Source organism: Erpetoichthys calabaricus, chromosome 8 (genome assembly GCF_900747795.2).
Source record: "Erpetoichthys calabaricus chromosome 8, fErpCal1.3, whole genome shotgun sequence".
Lineage (NCBI taxonomy): Eukaryota > Metazoa > Chordata > Cladistia > Polypteriformes > Polypteridae > Erpetoichthys > Erpetoichthys calabaricus.
The window spans coordinates 150,923,518-150,945,685 of NC_041401.2; the positions used below are offsets into that span (position 1 = coordinate 150,923,518).

The 22,168-nt window shown below is 38.6% G+C and overlaps 2 protein-coding genes across 5 annotated transcripts in view; both read right to left on the minus strand.

Moving 5' to 3' along the window:
- Positions 1 to 22,168, minus strand: part of LOC114656170 (anterior gradient protein 3-like) — a 270,125-nt gene that overhangs the window by 160,235 nt on the left and 87,722 nt on the right. The gene's annotated exons all lie outside the window — the stretch shown is intronic.
- LOC114643119 (tumor necrosis factor receptor superfamily member 14-like) overlaps positions 1 to 22,168 on the minus strand; it is a 203,729-nt gene that overhangs the window by 63,422 nt on the left and 118,139 nt on the right. For all 4 annotated transcript variants that reach the window (XM_051930532.1, XM_051930533.1, XM_051930534.1 and 1 more), the window contains 2 exons: positions 12,906 to 12,993; positions 9,697 to 9,783 (listed from right to left, as the gene is read on the minus strand). In XM_051930532.1, the coding sequence (XP_051786492.1) occupies positions 9,697 to 9,783; positions 12,906 to 12,965 (147 nt within the window). In that variant the 5' untranslated portion in view covers positions 12,966 to 12,993. The remainder of the gene's footprint in view (positions 1 to 9,696; positions 9,784 to 12,905; positions 12,994 to 22,168) is intronic.

The following is a 22,168-nucleotide window of genomic DNA, read 5'->3' on the forward strand; positions in this document are numbered from 1 at the left end:
AAAAACATTCGATAAAAGTATAATTTAGTGCACAAAAAGACGACATGCTCAAATGATTTGTTGAATTTAAATGTACTGTTTACTTCAAAAAATCAGATAATGACGATGTTCATAGATACAGTTAAAATAAGTAAGTCCACAGTTTGAAAAGCATATGAATTATGAATTGTCCAGTAGACAAAAAAATTATGTCAATTAATAATGATCATTGGTTCAGTGATCACTTGGTGCTGCTACATCTAGCCTCTTCTTCACATTCGTCTCTTTCAGGTTCGTTGCTGCAATGTAAAAATTTAAGTTTTTCAGGGCTTTGCTACATTACATCCTAGTATATACAGTGCATCCGGAAAGTATTCACAGCGCATCACTTTTTCCACATTTTGTTATGTTACAGCCTTATTCCAAAATGGATTAAATTCATTTTTTTCCTCAGAATTCTACACACAACACCCCATAACGACAACGTGAAAAAAGTTTACTTGAGATTTTTGCAAATTTATTATAAATAAAAAAATTGAGAAAGCACATGTACATACTGTAAGTATTCACAGCCTTTGCCATGATGCTCAAAATTGAGCTCAGGTACATCCTGTTTCCCCTGATCATCCTTGAGATGTTTCTGCAGCTTAAATGGAGTCCACCTGTAGTAAATTCAGCTGATTGGAAATGATTTGGAAAGGCACACACCTGTTTATATAAGGTCCCACAGTTGACAGTTCATGTCAGAGCACAAACCAAGCATGAAGTCAAAGGAATTGTCTGTAGACCTCCGAGACAGGATTGCCTTGAGGCACAAATCTGGGGAAGGTTACAGAAAAAATCCTGCTGCTTTGAAGGTCCCAATGAGCATAGTGACCTCCATCATCCGTAAGTGGAAGAAGTTCGAAACCACCAGGACTCTTCCTAGAGCTGGCCGGCCATCTAAACTGAGCGATCGGGGGAGAAGGGCCTTAGTCAGGGAGGTGACCAAGAACCCGATGGTCACTCTGTCAGAGGTCCTCTGTGGAGAGAGGAGAACCTTCCAGAAGGACAACCATCTCTGCAGCAATCCACCAATCAGGCCTGTATGGTAGAGTGGCCAGACGGAAGCCACTCCTTAGTAAAAGGCACATGGCATGGTGGTGGCAGCATCATGCTATGGGGATGTTTTTCAGCGGCAGGAACTGGGAGACTAGTCAGGATAAAGAGAAAGATGACTGCAGCAATGTACAGAGACATCCTGGATGAAAACCTGCTCCAGAGCGCTCTTGACCTCAGACTGAGGCGACGGTTCATCTTTCAGCAGGACAACGACCCTAAGCACACAGCCAAGATATCAAAGGAGTGGCTTCAGGACAACTCTGTGAATGTCCTTGAGTGGCCCAGCCAGAGCCCAGACTTGAATCCGATTGAACATCTCTGGAGAGATCTTAAAATGGCTGTGCACCGACGCTTCCCATCCAACCTGATGGAGCTTGAGAGGTGCTGCAAAGAGGAATGGGCGAAACTGGCCAAGGATAGGTGTGCCAAGCTTGTGGCATTATATTCAAAAAGACTTGAGGCTGTAATTGCTGCCAAAGGTGCAGCGACAAAGTATTGAGCAAAGGCTGTGAATACTTATGTACATGTGATTTCTCAGTTTTTTTATTTTTAATAAATTTGCAAAAACCTCAAGTAAACTTTTTTCACGTTGTCATTATGGGGTGTTGTGTGCAGAATTCTGAGGGAAAAAATGAATTTAATCCATTTTGGAATAAGGCTGTAACATAACAAAATGTGGAAAAGGTGATGCACTGTGAATACTTTCTGGATGCACTGTAATACAAGCTAGGAAAAAAGAAAAATTTAACAGAAATAAAAGGAACAAAAGTTTATTGTTGGCTGGGAAAAGGCAAGTTTTTTATTTTCGTTTGAATGACTGGAGGGTGGGGGTACTGCAGTACAGCAATGTCAATCATCTGTCTACACGTAAATTATTCAGAATAAAATTAGCAACACTGAAATTAGGCTTACCTTTCTTCAAATCCTTCAAAATCAGATCCATAATCATTGTCGTCGCCGAGGAACAACCCGTTTGTGACCTGTGCTGCTTTGCTGTCGCTGATGTCAGACACTCTTTCGTCAACGGTATCGCTCTTAGATATTGCAGACATTGCTTGTGCTGCTGATAGGCTTGTAGGTGGAGGAAGGATTCCGGTTCTGCGAAAGCCATTCTGTATACTTTCCGGTTTCAGGTTGTTCCACGCCGAAGTTATCCATTTGCACGCTTAACTGTACGTCGCTGCTGGCCAGACGGAGTGAATGTATGCTCACCATCCGTCATCCATTTTTCCTACTCGATCCTCACAAGGTACTTAAATGCATGATTGACAGCAATATCAAGTGGCTGCAGTTTGCATGTAAGTCCACCAGGTATTACAGCGACGTGACCACCAACCTTGTTCACTGCCTTCTGAACACTATCCATCAGATGAGCAGACATAGAGTCGAAAATTAGCAAGGACTTCTTGTTAAAATAAATCCAGCTCCAGGCCGCCTTCTGTAGCATTTGTTCACCCATTCTACCATAATGTCTTCATTCATCCAGCCCTTCTTGTTCACTGAGACCTCAATACCTTTGGGTAGTTTTTCCTGTGACATTGTCACCCTCTTAAAAATCACGAATGGCTTCATCTTTTTGCCACTTGCCATGCAGGCTAGAACCGTAAAACTTGTCCGCTCGTGACCTGTGGTAGTTACTGATATGGTCTTTTTACCAACCTTATTGACAGTGCGTGTTGATGGAATATCCATCTGCATCGGGACCTCGCCCATGCTGATGACGTCATCCGGTGTTAGTTTCAGTGTCTCAATTTCGTTGCCGACAAACTCTCTAAAACTGACAAGTTACTTCTCCCAGTCATCTGGCAGTCTCTGTCCCACAGTCGTTCTGGCTTGGATAGATAGACCATTTTGTTTCATGAAGCGAGAAACCCAATTATGACCCCCTTTGAAGTCTTCAATTGCCATTTCAGTCGCCATTCCTCATGCCTTCAATTTGATGGCTATTGTTGAAACTATCCGATTGTTCTCATGCTGTGCGAGAATCCAATCTTTAAGTCGCCTCTCCAAGTTTGGCCATTTTGCTGCCCTTGTAAGCCTTGCACACCTACGTGGTGGAAGCACGTGCAAAGCTTCCTCATCTTTCTGCCAGTTTCTTATTTTTTTTTTTTTTCCATCTACTTCAAACTGGCGTCCAGCTGCACGACTGCCATTTTCTTTCGCAAATGCAACAACCTGGAGCTTAAATTCTACAGCATAGGACTTTCGTTGTGGCATGATAATGGTAATTGCAAAATGTTATTAATTTAATTGTTCACGCTCAACTATAATGTCACTATAGAGTTCCAAATGCCTACAGGGGCGTGTCAAATTAGATGCTTTTACTTCGGATTGGTAAATTCAGTAACCAGGGGGCGGCTTATCTTAAGAGTTTTAAAATATAAACGAGCATTTTCTGCGGCTTACAAAATGGGGCGGTCTCCAATGTAGGGCGCCTTTTCATTGGGGATTTATGGTACACCTTTCACTGATACTAATTCAGAAATAATGCTAGATTACAGGCAGTGTGAATTATACAGCAGTGAACTTTGAAGTTGGTCTTAACAGTAGTCCTATAGAACAACAGGGAGAGACAATTTCCAAATTCCCAATGCCTGTTTTTCCAGTCAAATCATATGTCTTTCCATGCTACTTCTGTACCCTGTAAGTTAATGTTTTGAATACTGGGAATATTGTCACAGCAGTCACAGCAAAGAGGTCATAGCTTCATGCCAAGTGTTAAACACTTGTCATTTTTCCTAAAGTTCTTCATAAAGTCAGTCAGGACCCATAGATAATGGGTCAATACAGTCTTCAATACCACTGTTCCGGAGTTGCTTCACAGTAAACTAATCTAGTTAGGTGTACCCTATGCTGTCTGCCAGTGGATTATGAGCTCTTGACAGGTATGAAGCAGCATGTGAGACTCGGTCCTTCTATGTCAACTAGCATAGGCATTCCCCAAGGCTGTGTTCTTTCACCCCTCCTGTTTCCACTTACACAAATGACTGTAGATCCACAGACAAATCTGTAAAAACCCTAAAGTGTGCAGAAGACATAACCGTAGTGGGTCTCATTTCCAATAATGACTTGTCTTCCCATCAAAGAGAGGTGGGTAGTCTTGTAGAGTGGTGTTCTTTTAACAACATGGAGTACAATACTATTAAGACAGTGGAAATGAAGATTGATTTCTGCTGACAAGTCACTAACTATCCACCCTTGCAAATTAATGGCCACACTGTGTCTATGGTTCAGTCGTTTAAATACCTGGGGGATACATTAATATAGGACAAGCACATCATTTCCATCATCAAGAAAGCCAGGCAGAGATTGTTTTTCTTTCACGAGCTTAAGAAGCTTGACATATCAAGGCATATATTGTTAGATTTTTACTCAGCCATCATTGAGATTATTGCGACCTTCTCCATCACCGTTTGGTTTCCTTCTGCCTCCTCTCTTTGTAGGACTCGGTTGCAGTGACTGATTTGTTCAGCTGAGAAAATCATTGGCTGTTGTCTCCCAACATTAAAAGAGCAGGAAATAATTGTAGCTGACTCCACCTACCCCAGCAGCCATCTGTTCATTACATTGCCATCAGAGAGGAGTTACAGGTCTATTGTGACCTGAACTACACGCCATCTCCGGAGCTTCTTTCCTGAAATTATCCAGATCCTAAATAAACTTATATAGGGTTATTCCTAACTGTTTTAGCAACATACAATTGGTAACTGTGCTGTTTGTCTATTCGTAAATACTTCATATTTGCTCACCTTGCACTTTTTGACATCTACAGTATATTATCTTGTATAGATTTTCTATTTATTTGAGTTAACTACTGAAGTTTGTAAATGTTTTGTTCAATAAATTGTTGTATTTGTATAGTGATTTGCACAATGTCAGGTAAATGGTGGGTAGAAATTGTGTTGTCTTGAGTTGGTAATGTATTGTATTTCATATTTTGCACCTAACCAAAGTCAATTCTGGTATGTTGCACATGCTTACAATAAAGTGATTCTGATTCCGAAATAAGTGGACAATCATTGTTGGAGCAATATTTGATGTTACCTCAGTAAACAAAATCAAACAAATTTGGATGTTTTTCCAATGCAGTAACTTTATATCATAGATTTATAAGGCCATTATTATCACGTATACAGCATACAGTGAAATTCTTAATTGCATGCACTAATTAACATTCAGCATCTCTTATGTTACTTCAGCTCATATACTTTATGTTAATATTCAACATTACTTAATTTTAATAAGAAAAAAAACTTTCAAAACTATAAGTTAAAATTTGAGCATTTGCACAGTGATCTGAATGTATTTTGTAGTATTTCGATTTATAAATGACTAATAATAAGTAACACTAAATATACAACACATTTCTTTCATGAAAATTTCATATTATAAGAATATTTTATTGTGAAGTCTGAACTGTAACATGGGATAAGTGTATTCTCTTACTCCTAGTCCTAATGGTGTAGACACTGAAGTAAGGGTTGCAATGAGGCACAGGAACCTCCAGACCCAAATCAGCAGACCTCCAAAATGCCATCCACAAAAATATATATTTCTAAAACCAGATATTAATATTTTGTGTATTTATAAGCTAAACCAAACATTGTGTGTTGCATCACGGGACATCATAGACAACAGACGGGTGGGTGTGATAATATTTGAAATCTGCTTAAGTGAAATGTCATGATGAGAACAAAAGTAAGTGGTCCTTAAAGCAAGTAATTGGCAAAAAAAGCCATTAGTAAACTACTAAAAAACATCGGTTTAAATCATCAGTGGAAGAGACAGCCAGTGAAATCCTACCAGTGTCATTAACAGAGCAGATCACAACAGGTGAATTGAGCTTCGCAGCTAGCTGGACAGACTTCTTTTCCTTGTCCTCCTTGCCTGATGTCTTACCAATGCAAATGACAACCCTAATAATAAAAATGTGCCTACTGATCTGCCAGCCACAGACCCAGGTAGAAATAATGATAATAAGTATTTAAACAGAAATAAACAAATAATAACATTAGAGGCCCAGGATGTCTCATTATTATTAACATCAAAGCAGTTTTTCTCTAAATTGTAACAAATTAGTTATACACAGCATGGGTTTTATTTACTTTGGTTCAAAATTCAAAACAACCTCCATTTAATGTTGTTCAAGGGGCTCATGAAAAAATGTTAAATGCAGGAAGCAAGTTAAAAGAAGAAAATAGTTACTGATTTGTCAATACATGCCTGCCTTTGCTGTGTTTAGGAACTTGTTTTGTAGCTTCACTGCAGTTATATGTACAATTACTGGATTTGATCCAGTTTGAACATGTCCTGATTTCATCTAATTAGTGGAATTATTAGTTTACTTTTTGTTGCTTCAGATTGCAGATAGCAACTGTGCCATTATTAAACCACCATAGTCTAGCACCTGATTACAGCACAACTTATACAGTTTTGCATTTGATTTTCAAAACCAAAAAAAAAGGCTATGTTCACAGGGTAGTTCAAGCTTTTCTTTGCATCTTTAACTGTAGCTGACCTTTTTAGGGAAATGTGATTAGCAAGAAACAACTTGAAGCCAAACTATTCAGAAAGGCACCACTTTTGAAATGACTGTTTTGCAACCAAACACTCCATGTCATACTCTCACCAGTCCTGCCTCCTCTTGTTAACTACAAACAGATAATTCATGGGCTAATGAAGCTGAAGACGTCCTGCACTATTAGTCTGCATCTTCTGTCAAAATTGATTTTGCTCATTTTTCACATATAGTGCACATTCAGGATATACTGTATATCATGCACACATACAAGATTTGGATCACTCATAAAATTAATCTGAGCAGCACTAAAAAAATTAACTGAAATGGGGCAACAATCAGGACAAAGGCACCTTTAGGATCACTCACAAATTAATTTGAGCAGCACTAAAAAAATACCTGAAATAGGGCAACACTCAAGATAGAGGCACCATTAGCTGCAGTGTTAATACAGTCTTAAAAATCTTTTACTTGTTCAAACAAGAGTTGTTTTAAGTAAACAATAGCATAAAAGTAATACTAAATGTGTGAAAACAATTAAGCTAAAATGGGAAAGTTAAATCAGTGTTCTACTGTAAATTCTGCTTGATTTATGCTAGGGTTACCTACCTATCCTATTTTGGGCCAGGGTTGGGCGGCTGAGGAAGGGGGCATGAATTTTGCATTACACCAGTGGGTATAGATGATTGTGGCTCTGAGATACAAAGCACCATATAAATCAGCAAAAGAAATATTTTCTGTTTAAGCCCTTCCCTTATGATCTCATTTGTCACTAAATGTTTTGAGAGAATAATATCTAATGTTTCAATAACAAACACAGCAAGCACTGATGATAACACCCTTGTCTGGTTCCGTGTTGTAATTTGAAATCATCCAAGATCATGCCATTAATACAGACTAAGGTTTAATAATGTTGATCATTTAGTTTCAATGTGTTTATGATTCTTCTACTGTGTTTCATGTGTTTTAGTGGATAACTCCCCAAGAGACGAGGCCATCTGTCTATCACCATTAAGGGGGGGCTGGCTTCAGCCCCATAAATGGCTGAGGAATACCACAACTGAGAGCGCAATATCATGTGTGGCATTATAGCACCTCTCCTATGCGCTCTGGGGTACTGGGACAGGCATAAGGCATCACAGTATAAGTAGGTACAGTAGCTGCTATCACCTGGCACAAGTAATGACATGATTGATGTTACAATGAAAAATACAGGCAATATGAAATACTGAGGGTTCACTCGGTCACCATGTACAGCACTATCATGCCTCTCAGACTTACTCTGCCTCAAAGTAAATGAATCATGAGTTGACCCAGGCCACCAAGACACAATGTTTGTCAGTCACATCTTGGATGACTTGTGTACAGTATTAATGGAATATAACAGCATACGGTTAACAAAAGCAGCTTCATTTTTAAGTACGTATAGCCATACCATATGAAAACTGGATGTAGTGCCTTGCCAGTTGGTTTATGGCTTCCAGAAAAGCAGCCATGAAGGAGTGACACTTGATGGAAATATTCCTGACCTGTTGGCCAGTTCCCTGAGAAGCGACAACAGGCAGTCAATATAAACTAATGAAAAACCCCCAAATTTCTTCAGTACAAATACATATCATCGGCCCTTATAAAAGAGAACTAAAACTGACTGTACATCATAATTATCCCTTTTTAGGTGCAAAATATATGTCACATCAACACACATTATAATAACGGCTCAATGATATGAATTATTATGCAGGTATCATCATTTAGCTGGTTTGCCTGCACTTCCCTACTTGATCAAAAGTGTCAGCAATTCCCAGTTTCTCTGAAATGTTGTATACGGATGATTCATAGTGGCTATTGCATCAAGATTAAATTTTTTGCATGATAAGTTGCGTACGTAAATTTCAAACCTCTTTTTGTGCGTACACAAACTTTATAAATGAGACCCCAGATCATGGCACCCATGACTTGCCACCTTTTAACATGCTGTCTGACGGTGCCAGTAGTTATACAAGTGTTTTTCGACGTATGGCGAGTTCAGTTTCTGTCTTCACCTATCTTTTTGCTTTTTTCATTTTCTTGTGTCACAACATACATGAGACATTGGACAGGCAAGCCTCTCTTCTGCTTTGGTGATACGAAATACCACTTTTCCTTCCTTTTTGTAAGTTGCACTGTACACATTTTACTTCAGGCTGAGCACTCATTGGTTGTCAACTTTTACACTCTTAACTTAAGACAAAATCAAACCTATTTAATTTTGTCAGGGTGAGCCACAGGCCTGTCTGACTAAGTCACTGGGGATATGAAACTACACAAATGGAGGTCATGAGAGTATATTTGCAGTGTGTTTGGAGATGGAATACCACTAAGTCATTTTCCTTGAATGCTGGTACTATCATGTGTCACACACTCAGTCATGCCTCAATCTGAATGCAGTGTTTCCTGACACCACATTTAGCACACTCACGTGAGGTACAGTGCTTCCACTATTATGCAGATATGCAAAGCATACCACTGTGTGTACAATTTTAGAGGTTCTTCCCTATTTATATAGTTTCTGGTACTTCTTGGTTGCAATTATCCAAGTCTGATACTGCTCTACTGTTTAGTTCCGTTGCCATTTGCTTGTTCTTGTTATAGATCCAAATAAAGATACACCACAAATAACTATTGTGGTCTCTGGTGTCCAAGACAAATCCAGACACTTACAGATTACCTTGGGCTTAAAAGTAAACACCAAAATATAGTACTGGGATTGCTCTGATTACAGTTAGTAGCATAACTGTATAATAAACAAATTCTAATAGTCAAACTCTAATAGTTCAAATTCACAGTTGAATAATACACAAATTCTTATTGATTGGATTTCCTATTGATATCAGCTGTGTCAGCAACTAATAAATTAAAAAAACAAATAATTAAAACGAAAACAAAACAATACATAAACATATCATAAAAATAATATATACAAAGGATATCTGACTAAGGTATATCATATAATATACACAGTAGTATACAGTTCAATAAAAAATTGATATTATTCAGTAAATATGGTAAAAAAAAAAAAAAAAAAAGACTCAAATCATTGCAATTTGTTAAAGACTTACCAAATGAAACAGAAAGGGAAGAATTATTACAAATCCTTTAAAACTCTGCTGAGGCCTCATGATTTGATAAATAATCAAAAACTGTACCTGCAAAAAAAAATATTTTCAATTTGAAATGAACACCATATTCTTCATTTTACTCTTTGTTTTGTCTTGGTAGAGTAATATATATTGGTTTGGGGGAGATGAATATCTAATGTTTCAATGGCAATCATAGAAAGCAATGATGATAAAACCCTTGTCTGGTTCTGTGTTGTAATTTGAAATCATCCAAGATCATGCCATTAATAGAGACTAAGGCTTAACATTGTTGATCATTTAGTTTCTATGTGTGTATCTTCTACTATGCTCCATGTATTTTGTGGGTGATTCCCCAAGAGGTGAGGCCACCTGCCTATCACCATTAAGGGGGGGCTGGTTTAAGCCCCATAAATTGCTGAAGAAAACCCAAAGTTCTTTCCGGTACACTTTTAGCATCAGAGTTGCTGGACTCCAGTCAACCCAGGTAATAGTATTATTATTGTGCTTGTGGATTTACTGGATTTTTTACTTCTTTGCTCTCTTTCCTGACCTTTCCCTGGATTTGTGTATTGAGACTAGTTTGCCACTGAATTTTCTATTTTATGGAAATTTCTTCCTTGCCTTCGCTACTCATTTGAGTTTCCTTGTGCTACAGAGCATTTTTGTAAAAAAAATATTTTTAAAGATTCTTCATCTGCCCTTTACGTTTTTATGAGATGAAAGTTGATGGATTCTTCTACTTGTAGAGCTGTTGGCTATTTTTGAGACTTTATGCTAAGTAGGGGTCTCATTTATAAAACTTTTCATGGATTTGAGCATGAAAATATGTACATACCAAATCCAGGAAATGTGTACACCAAAAAAAAAATCTGATTTATAAAACCTGGCATAATAACATTTCTATGCAATTGACCATTTATAAATCACAGTCACCTTGTAAATATGTATACTTGAGAACACCTCCAACACTGCCCTGAAAAATCCATATATGAAGCATGCTAATTAACCTCATACATATACAATTCCAATTCTGCAGAACGTCGCTGGCTGGTAGAGCAGCCTCTCCCTCCTGACGCTTTGAGACTCCAACACCTGCATTCTAGAGTATCTGGTTGGGGTCCGCAACTGAGAGCACAAGATCATGTGTGGCATTATAGCGGCTCTGCAATGCGCTCTGGGGTTCCAAGACAGGCATAAGGCACCAGTGTCTAAGTGGATAACTGCTATCACCTGGCGCAAGTAATGATGTGATTCATGTTACAATGAAAAGTACAGGCCATATGAAACATTGAGGGTTCAGTCAGTTACCTTACCAACAAGCCAGTCACCATGTACAGCACTATCATGTCTCTCAAACCTACTCTGCCTCAAAATAAATTAATCATGGGTTGACCCAGGCCACCGAGACACAATGTTTGTCATTCACTTCTTGGATGACTTGTGTATTAATGGAATATAACAGCTTACAGTTAACAAAAGCAGCTTCAATTTTTTATTTATGTATACCCACACCATACGAAAACTGGATGTAGTGCCTTGCCGGTTGGTTTATAGCTTTCAGCAAAGCAGGCATGAAGAAGAGAAACTTGACAGAGATATTCCTGACTTGCTGGCCAGTTCCCTGATAAGTGACAACAGGCAGTTGATATAAACTAATGAAAAACCCAAACATTTATTCAGTGCAAAAATCTTCATTGGCCCTTTTCAAAGAGAACTAAAATATAGTCTATACATCATAATTATCCCTTTTGAGGTGTAAAATATGTCACATCAACACACATTATAATAACGGTTCAGTGATATGAATTATTATCTGTGTGTCATCTTTTAGCTGGTTTGCCTGCACTGCCCTACTTGATCAAGGGTGTCATCATTTCCCAATTTCTCTCAAATGTTGCATATGGCTGATTCATAGTGGTTGTAAATACACGCAAGCTTTTGCGTCAAAAGTTTTTTTTTTTTTTAATCCCGATGCTAACATGGGAAGTTGTGTACGTACATTTCAAACTCTTTTTGTGCATACACAAACTTTAAAAATGAGGCCCCAGACCATGGCACCCATGACATCTAAATACAGAATCAAATTTGCCACATTTTAACATGTTATCTGACAGTGGCAGTAGTTACACGTGTGTTTTGGGTATGGCAAGTTCTTTCTGCTTTTTCCATGCTCTTGCGGCACAACAAACATGAGACACTGGACAGACAATCCTCTCTTCTGTTTTGGTGGTCAAAAACACCACTTTTCCTTCCTTCTCTGCAGCAGCACTGTACACATTTTACTTCAGGCTGAGCACTCATTGGTTGTCAACTCTTACACACTCACAGGAGCCTACTTTTAAAACTTAAGATACAATCAAACTTTTTTAATTTTGTCAGGGTGGGCCACAGGCCTGTCTGACTAAGTCACTGGGGCTATAAAACTACACAAGTGGAGGTCATGAGAGTATATTTGCAGTGTGTTTGGAGTTGTAATACCACTATGGCATTTTCCTTGAGTGCTGGTACTATCATGTCTCACACACTCAGTCATGCCTCAATCTGAATGCAGTGCCACCACATTTAGTGCACTCATGTGAGGTACTGTGTTTCCACTATTATGCAGATATGCAGGTTCTTCCTTATTTATATAGTTTGTGGTACTTCTTGGTTGCAGTTCCTATGATATTGTTTACTCTGCTCTGTTCAATTATCCAAGTCTGATACCGCTCTGCTGTTTAGTTCCGTTGCCATTTGCTTGTTCTTGTTATAGATCCAAAACAAACATTACCACAAGTAACTACTGCTGTCTCTGGTATCGAAAACAAATCCAGATACTTACAGATTACCTTCGTCTTAAAAGTAAACACCGAAATACAGTACTGGGATTGCTCCGATTACAATCATTAGCATAACTGTATAATAAACAAATTCTAATAGCCAAATTCTAATAGTTCACATTCACAGTTGCATAATAAACAAATTCTTATTGATGGGACTTTTTACTGATATCAGCTATGTCAGCAACTAATAAAAATAAAAAGGAATTAATTAAGAATATATAAAAATATTATAAAAACAATACATACAAAAGGATATCTGAGTAAGGTATATCATATAATAAACACAATAGTACACAGTCTATTAAAACAAACTATATTATTCAGTAAATATGTAAAAAAAGTCACTGCAATCTGTTAAAGACTTACCAAAAGAAACAGAAAGGGAAGAGTGATTACAAATCCTTTAAAACTCTGCTGAAGCCTCATGATTTGATTAAATAATCAAAAAATGAATCTGCAAAAAAAAAAAAAAGATTTACAAATTTTCATACAGAACCCCAAATTCAATTTGAATATCAATTTGAAACGAACACCATATTCTTCATTTTGTTCTGTAAGTCCAGTACCTGCAGATGCAGCTTATTATATGGTTTCTATAAATTTTCAAATGATACATTTGACAAATGTCTTAGAGATAAAAAACAGTAAGAATTCACAAGATCTCCATACATTATTATTTGAATGTATTAAACACTGCTTGTTTTATATGTAAACTGTTCTCAAAAGGTATGATACTCTACCAGACTTCTACATGGTCAATTCTTAATTGTGATATAAGTTAACTAGTAAATGGATTAACAATAGTAAAAAGAAGCAGAATTTTCTCTCTTCGTTTACTGTTGCTCTGTCTTTTTAACTCACTGTCTTTCTTTACATTGCAGAGTTTCTCTCTGAGTTTAGTCAACCCAACTAGCCCTCAATGTTTGATAGCACCATAAACCCTAACAACCTCTTTTATTCTCCCAACCAGAATTCATGGATCCTTCAATAATGGTAGTCTTCCAACTCTTAAGGTGACAAAGCATCCCCACACAATCATACTACCACCTCAATGTTTTATTGTAGGTAGGATGTTCTTACTGTTGACTGCTGTATTAGCTTTATGCTAAACATAGTGGGATCTGAATTGTCCAAAGATGTCTGCTTTTGACTCACAGAATATAATTCCAAAAAGCCTTAGGGATGATCAAGGTGTTTCTCAGCAAGTGACAGATGAGCACTGGTGAGCACTAGCATAGGTTTCCACCTTACTAATGATTACCTGGTCAGTTTCTTATCATGAATTCTGAACTGAGAAATGGCCGAGTCTAGAAAGGCCAGTGGTTCTTTGGATGCTCTTCTGAGGTACTCTGTGACTTCTTGAATGAGTTGTAAATGTGCCATTGGGGTAATCTTGGCAAGATGGCCTAACCTATATACTGTATAGATTCACCACTAGTCTATATGTTCTGCATTCGAGATAATGGCTCTCACTGTGGTATAGTGAAGCCCCATAGCCTCAGAAATGACTTTGTAACCCCATAGCCTGATTACCTGATGTAGCCAGATTGGTGAGTTTTCCATCATCTCCTCTGGAACTTCCTATGATTGAGGCATGGTGTTATTCTGGAAATCTTGCAGTGACTACTTCATTCTCAAGGTAAGGGTCAATATATGGTGAGGTGGTAGCAGCCTGGTCTTGCTGGTATAATTGTCAATTAATTTTGGTAAGCTCTTTGAGTGATTTCTAAGAGGGCAATTGCTGTTTCATACAGGTAATACAGAGGGTGAATTACTTTATTACTTACAAATATTAAGTTGCAATTTAGAAATAATGTTGCATTGTATGTTTACTCTGACTCCATTTATTCAATGTCATATTTTGCCTAAATATCTGAAATCAATTCATTATGACAAATATAGAGGATATCAAGAAAAGGGCAACATCTTTTTTACAGCGTAAAAAGGTCTCTCAATGAGATAATACTGATTAAGTCTGTTTTCACTTCCTTTGACTCCTATGGATTTGATACTCTGCTGACTTGATCACATTGCTCCTATTGAGGTTCTTCACAGCCGTAACAAATGACTGTGAAAATAAGCTTAATTGCAGAATTTTTTGATAAATACTAACTAAGTTTCTGCAGGCAAACTTGCAGAAAGATGACTATTCAGATGGTGTCCAGCAGCAAGAACCCACATTATATATTACTGTTATTTCACAACTGCAAGGACATGGATTTTGGCAGAATCGATGTCTGTTTGGAACCTGGATATTATGTTCAAGCCTTCAAGTATTCCAGTTCAAATCACATTATATTAACAGAAGAGTCCAAATTGCTTGGCCCAGTGTGCTTAAGCATTCCCACATAACAATAGCCTGTGGTGGACTGGCATCCCATCCAGGGTTCCTATGCTGCTAAAAAAGGTTCTGATACCTCAGATCTTTACAGTTGAAAAATATATTTCAGAAATGTAAGTAGAAGTGTAGAGGACAATATGTTAATTTATTACATTTGAACCGAGACTTTTTCCCCATCTAATGTAGAGAAAAGCCAAGCAAAATGACACCTTTTATTGGCTAACTAGAAAGATTACAATATGCAAGCTTTCGAGGCAACTCAGGCCCCTTCTTCAGGCAAGATGTAATCAGAAGAAGGGCCCTGAGTTGCCTCGAAAGCTTGCATATTGTAATCTTTCTAGTTAGCCAATAAAAGGTGTCATTTTGCTTGGCTTTTCTCTACATTCATAATGGCTAACACGGTACAACACCCTAGTACTCCCCATCTAATGAAATAAATAAAATAAAATAAAATACACCTTTTGCTTAGGTGTCCTCCTTTACTCATTTTTTGCAGGTCACAGCTTTCATATAATGCAATTGAACATCTTCTTAAAACCATAGACTTTCCCCACATGCTACAGGAAAAGTAAAACCAAAAAAGACCTATGCTTAGTCAATACATGTATATTATGTGAACTATCCACATACAAAAAGAGAATGTTCCATAGCCTATTGGTCAGCTCCATTAAAATTTCCTTTTACCACTCTTGTTTTGGTGCTCTAATACAGTAGTTTTAAAACTTATTAATTAACACTGTAGCTATTAATGCAGATTTAATTTCTTCAACATGGGTAGCTCCAGGAATCAGAGTTCTTCATTAGGTTCTCGCCCATTTGCAAGTAGGCCTTTGAGACAGAATTATATTAAAGCACAAAAATCATAGTACATCACAGACCAGACCTTCTAATTCATAAGGTGTCCCCTATCTTGTTTATTTTCAATGTGAATTTTCACTGTAGTGTGTGTACATTCCAACAATTGTCAGAATAAAATGTGGTGTCCAAATATTGTAAAAATAAAGGATTTTTATTACTAAAACAAATGGTAAAGGAACAATATAACAGAAGGGGGCAAAATCACCAGTTAAAATAGAAAATAACAAAAGTTTGCATGTAATTGCCTAACTAAGCAACAGTATAAACCTTCTTGGGTACACATCCTTGTAACATGTGCCCCACTTATCACTCCACTAAAAACATCAAACTTCTTTATGCAAGAATGAGAAGTATCTTTTAAGGAATTATCAGTGAAAACTCTTTGCATCATACTGACATAACTGTTAAGCAATTCTGGGTCAGCCTGAAGGCTGTGTCATAAGGCTCGAATTTCATGGGTGACAATTATAGAGAGTTCTCAGATGTAAAAATAAATGGGGGGGGGGGGGTCGGGGGTTACTGTCTTAGAGACTTTGGGGTGGAGATGGGGTTTATAAATAATGATTTGATTATCATGGAATAATATATCCATCTTAAAATGTAAAGAATTTATTCATTGACATTTTCTCTCCAGTAACTGAAAACTAAATACTGGTTAAAATCAATGCTAAAATGAAAAACTCAAACTATGCCACACGAATTATCAATATAATTGAGGATATTTTTATTTATGCAAACACTTTTGTAAAAAGAAACACATTTCACAGCAGGTTTGTCACAAAGTTAATTTGTCTGGTTTGTAACAGTTTGTGTTGTGAACTTTACTTTTTCATCAGTACATGGAGGAAGCACTGGTTCATTAGTAACACTTGTGTGGAGAAATATTTAATTAGATAGATAGATAGATTAGAAAGATTAGATAGATTAGATAGATAGACAGATAGATACTTTATTAATCCCAAGGGGAAATTCACATACTCCAGCAGCAGCATACTGATAAAACACAATATTAAATTAAAGAGTGATAATAATGCAGGTATACAGACAGACAATAACTGAATAATGTTAACGTTTACCCCCCCGGGTGGAATTGAAGAGTCGCATAGTGTGAGGGAGGAACGATCTCCTCAGTCTGTCACTGGAGCAGGACAGTGACAGCAGTCTGTCACTGAAGCTGCTCCTCTGTCTGGAGATGATACTGTTCAGTGGATGCAGTGGATTCTCCATGATTGACATTGAGCCTGCTCAGGGCCCAATTAACAAGTACCATTTATTTTGCCTTCCTGGTTATGATTCTATTCTGGAATTTAAACGTATGATCCATCTCCCAGTCCATTTCAAATCCTAAATCTGCTCAGTTTTCATTGGCAGAACAAAAGCAGTAAGTGATCAAACTTTGTTTACGCATTTATACAAAGACCAGAATAAGCCATTGAACTGGCCTGCTGGGATAGTTATTACTCCTAATTGGAGATGGCATCGACGGCACGGTGGCGCAGTGGTAGCGCTGCTGCCTCGCAATAAGGAGACCTAATGGCAATTGGCATAGTGGCATTTTTTGACTTGGAAAAATAATATATCTTTATTTTTATATAAAATTTTTAAAATGTTTAAATTTTATAATTAGCATAAGCACATAGAGGTCGAATGAATTATGAGTGCCGTCTCCACGTAAAAATCTGGCTACAGCCGGGTGAGTCCTCTGGCAGCAACACGAAGCAGAGTAGAAAGATTTTAAACTATTCATTTTAATTTCTAACATTAAAGAACTGTGTAAAATAAACTAATATATTATAACTTTAATTTCATGTAGCACAGCTCTAGTTTAAAGAATCTGTACCCAAAATAACTCTACACAAACTCAGAGATCAGAAATCTGACTAGTATGTGAGCGCAACATGTTTACTTTGGATTGTTTTACATAGCCGGTTTCCTCATATTCTCTAATGAGAAACAATCTTTTCAGGTTCTTCCACTTCTACATACTCTTTTGCCTCAGAAGAAGATTCCAGGTACTTTCCTGACACCTTATAGTTTTACAACTTTTTACACCCAGCACCAATTTAAACTTTGTGCCTCTTGACCTTTCAACTCTTTTGGTACTTGTGAAAAAAAAGACTGAAAAAGACAGAGCCAGTACTGAGTAAGAGGCCATAGGTGACAGTATCAGCGTTATAAAAGTCAATGAGTAGTAATGTTGCATTCCTATTAACAACAGAAAAATATCTGCAACTGTGGCATTGACACATTGCCTTGAAAAACATATTTTACGTAACCAGAGCTGAAAAGTAACTACAGTATGTGATCTGAGCCTAATAATAAGTATGTTTAACGTCCATACATTCATACACTTCTGCCATACACTGTATGAGACTTGCTAAACCCTGAACATTTTTTACTGGTTACTGGCAAAGATGAATGTTAAATAAAACTTTAAAGGCTTTTAGAGTTTAGAGCAGGTGCACTGTTCACAGATAATGGAAGAATGTGCTATATTGGGGGAAAGAATCCTCCTAATCCATATAAAGTAGTGGTCATCAGAACCTGCAAATCACTCACTGAATATGCTATATTGCTAGAACTAATCTGTACATAGTATTAGTCAGGGGAAAATGTGGGTGTAAAGCCTGCTAGAGCTTCACCGAGCTAGGAACCTTCTTGAACAGATGGAAGAAGTCTGTGCCTACTGAATATCTTGACTTCTATAATGTACAGAATATTAGGAGGGGGGCTGCATTTTAAAGCAAGTTGAATATATCCCTTCTTTCGTACCATATTTGTCTTGTCTTGATGTCTCCGCCATGGTTAATAAGAAGGGATATAACCCACTCTCACCTCAGAGTACTGCACCCTCCACCCATCCTTCTGCTGACACTAGCATAGGAGAGAGTTTCCCCCACCCACAATTACAGCAGCCCAGGTAAGCAGAGAGCTGAGGAGACTTCGTGCCAGCAAAGCAGTGGGTCCAGATGGAGTATCGCCACGACTGCTGAAGGCCTGTGCGTTGGATCTAGGGAGTCTTCTACAGCATATCTTCAACCTGAGCCTGGAGCAGGGGAGAGTCCCGAGGCTTTGGAAAACATCTTGCATCACCCCAGTCCCAAAGGTATTATGTCCTGGGGCCTCATGCATAATGCCGTGCGTAGAATTCGCACTATAACATGACGTAAGCACAAAAGCCGAAATGTGCTTATGCACAGAAAAATCCAAATGCAAGAATCTGTGCGTTCGCCAACTTCCGTGTTCTTCTGCTACATAAATCCCGCTCAGCGTGGAAATAAACGCATGTGCACGCGCTTGCTGTCCCGCCCCAACTCCTCCCAGAATTACGCCTCTTTGAATATGCAAATCAATATAAATAGCCCTTAAGCACAACATTCTGTGAAAAGGCAATGGCAAAAGTATGAGGAAAAATAGAGGAATTTCAGTGAATACCAAATAGAGGCAAAGAAAAACATACTATTTGTTGGTTTAAACAGTAGTATAAGCAACAAAAAGAAGATGATCGAGTGACATAGCGTGTCAGAGAAACTTGAAAGCTCAAGTTCACAAAGTCGCACAGTGCCCGAAATAAAAAAGTTGTCACATATCAAAGTCGGCGTGAAAAGGCGACTTGTAGCCCACCGTCTGAGTGTCATATGAAAGCTTATTAGGGTACAGTGAAAAAAAAGGCACACAGTGTGAAAACAGCACGATATGTCAACTTTAATCTCGAAATTTCCACTTTAATCACAGTTTATTTTGTCATTAAAGTAGAACATCATTAACTTAATCTTAAAATCATTTAATTTACTAGTTTCTCAAATCCCATCGTAACTAAAGTAGCACGTTAAATACTTTGTTTTGTATTTGATCTTATATGTGCTCTATGTGCCTGAATCACTACGTGCTCTTCCTCCGAAAGGACACAGAATCCATTACGTTCGTAATATTACAGCTCTCTGAATAATTAAAATACTGAGAAGTATACGTGATATCAATTTCATGATGATATGAGTTAAAGCATGTTATTAAACATGGGGACACAGTGGCGCAGTGATTGTTCATGTCTTACTGCAAGATGCTTGTTGCGCCATGCGCAACCTTCAATGAAATGCTTTATTACAGAAGTACTGTCTTTTTCAAACGTACTAACCCCCAATTCCTGTCCTCACTTTTCTTTCTCCAAATACCCAATCGCCACACAATCAGCTATGTAATAGACATTAAGCCACCTGTAAGCTTAGAACGCCGATTCTTCAAAACTTTTAAAGGAACATCAAAATATCTTTGTAATGTTTAATTATTCTATCCATCTATCCTTCCAGTGTCGCGGCAGCCACAGCATGAAAACAGCGCGAGGCAGGAACAAACCGTGAACGAAGCTCAAGCTCGCTAGCGCTGTGGTACCGTGTAGTTAAAGTTAAAGTTTTATCTGTATAATATAATCAACATATTTTGCTGCATTTCATCTTAAAAATGATATCATCATCATATGTAAATACGTGCTTTATAAAGTGGCTCAGGTTGTGCAATATTATAACTGTATTATAAGTACAATTACCTCACGGTAACTTGCAAGTACAAACAGTTCTACAAGGAGCACTTGATGGACTGATTGAGTGCATGTATAGTTCTTGGGATGAAACTGTTTGTGAACAGCGAGGTCCGAACAGGATAGGCTGTGAAGCGTTGGTCGGATGAGAGCAGTTCAAATAGCGAATGGCTAAGGCAGCGAGTGCTTGATGCTGTATACTGATAATTCTCTTTCTAATCGCTGTAGATCTGTGATTCACATTCAGATACAGTGATATAAATACTCCGAGTGGTGCAGTGCGAGTAATATGGAAAAAGATGATCCGCTGTGGCAACCCCTAATGGGAGCAGCTGACAGAAGAAGAAGGTGCAGTGAGAGTAACAATGCAAAACAAGTTATGGTATTTAGAATAGTTTGACCATTCTGTGGACCATTATATTGTTACAGGTTAATTACAATCAGATACATTAAATTTATGAACGATATGCGGTTAATTTCAGTGTATTTGATAAAGCTGCCGTCGTGGATGTGGATCTAAGAAAGGGTAACCACACAGGAACAGTGGCACTGCTTTGATGCTGGGTACCGCCAGTCTGCAAAACCGAGCTGAGAACTTGCGTACGACAGGGTATGAGCTACCGTGGAAAAGTGCGTGGCTTTACGCCAAGTGTAGGTTTTATACATCACGATTTGAGCGTGGAAACGTTCTTACGCAATATTTCTGTGCGTACGCACCGTTTATACATGAGGCCCCGGTGAGCTGAATGACTTCAGGCCTGTCGCCCTGATGTCACATGTGATGAAGACCATGGAGCGGCTGCTGCTTCACCACCGGAGGCCACAGGTCCGCCTCGCCCTCGACCCTCTGCAGTTCGCATACCAGGAGAAGGTGGGAGTGGAGGATGCCATCGTCTGCATGCTACACCGATCCCTCTCCCACTTGGAAAGAGGCAGTGGTGCAGTAAGAATTATGTTTCTGGATTTCCATAGCGCTTTCAACACCATCCAACCTCTGCTCCTCAGGGACAAGCTGACAGAGATGGGAGTAGATTTATACCTGGTGGCATGGATCGTGGACTATCTTATAGACAGACTTCAATATGTGCGTCTCGGGAACTGCAAGTCTGACATTGTGGTCAGCAGCACAGCAGCGCCGCAGGGGACTGTATTTTCTCTGGTCCTGTTCAGCCTATATACATCGGACATCCAATACAACTCGGAGTCCTTCCATGTGCAAAAGTACGCTGACAACACTGCTATCGTGGGCTGCATCAGGAGTGGACAGGAGGAGGAGTATAGGAACCTAATCAAGGACTTTGTTAAATGGTGCAACTCAAACCACCTACAACTGAACACCAGCAAAACCGAAGAGCTGGTGGTGGATTTTAGGAGGCCGAGGCCCCTCACGGATCCCGTGATCATCAGAGGTGACTGTGTGCAGAGGGTCCAGACCTATAAATACCTGGGAGTGCAGCTGGATGATAAACTGGACTGGACTGCCAATACTGATGCTCTGTGCAAGAAAGGACAGAGCCAACTATACTTTCTTAGAAGGCTGGTATCCTTCAACATCTGCAATAAGATGCTGCAGATGTTCTATTAGACGGTTGTAGTGAGCGCCCCCTTCAATGCGGTGGTGTGCTGGGGAGGCAGCATAAGGAAGAGGGACGCCTCACGCCTGGACAAACTGGTGAGGAAGGCAGGCTCTATTGCAGGCATGGAGTTGGACAGTTTGACATCTGTGGCAGAGTGACGGCGCTATCTATATATACATACTTCCAGTATATCTAGGTTGAAAAGTATGGTTGCAATTCTAAAAGAACACATTCCCAGGGATCATATGTCCCTGTTGGATACACAATACAAAATGCTACATGTTTCACATAACAGGTCTACCACCATCAACTACAGAGC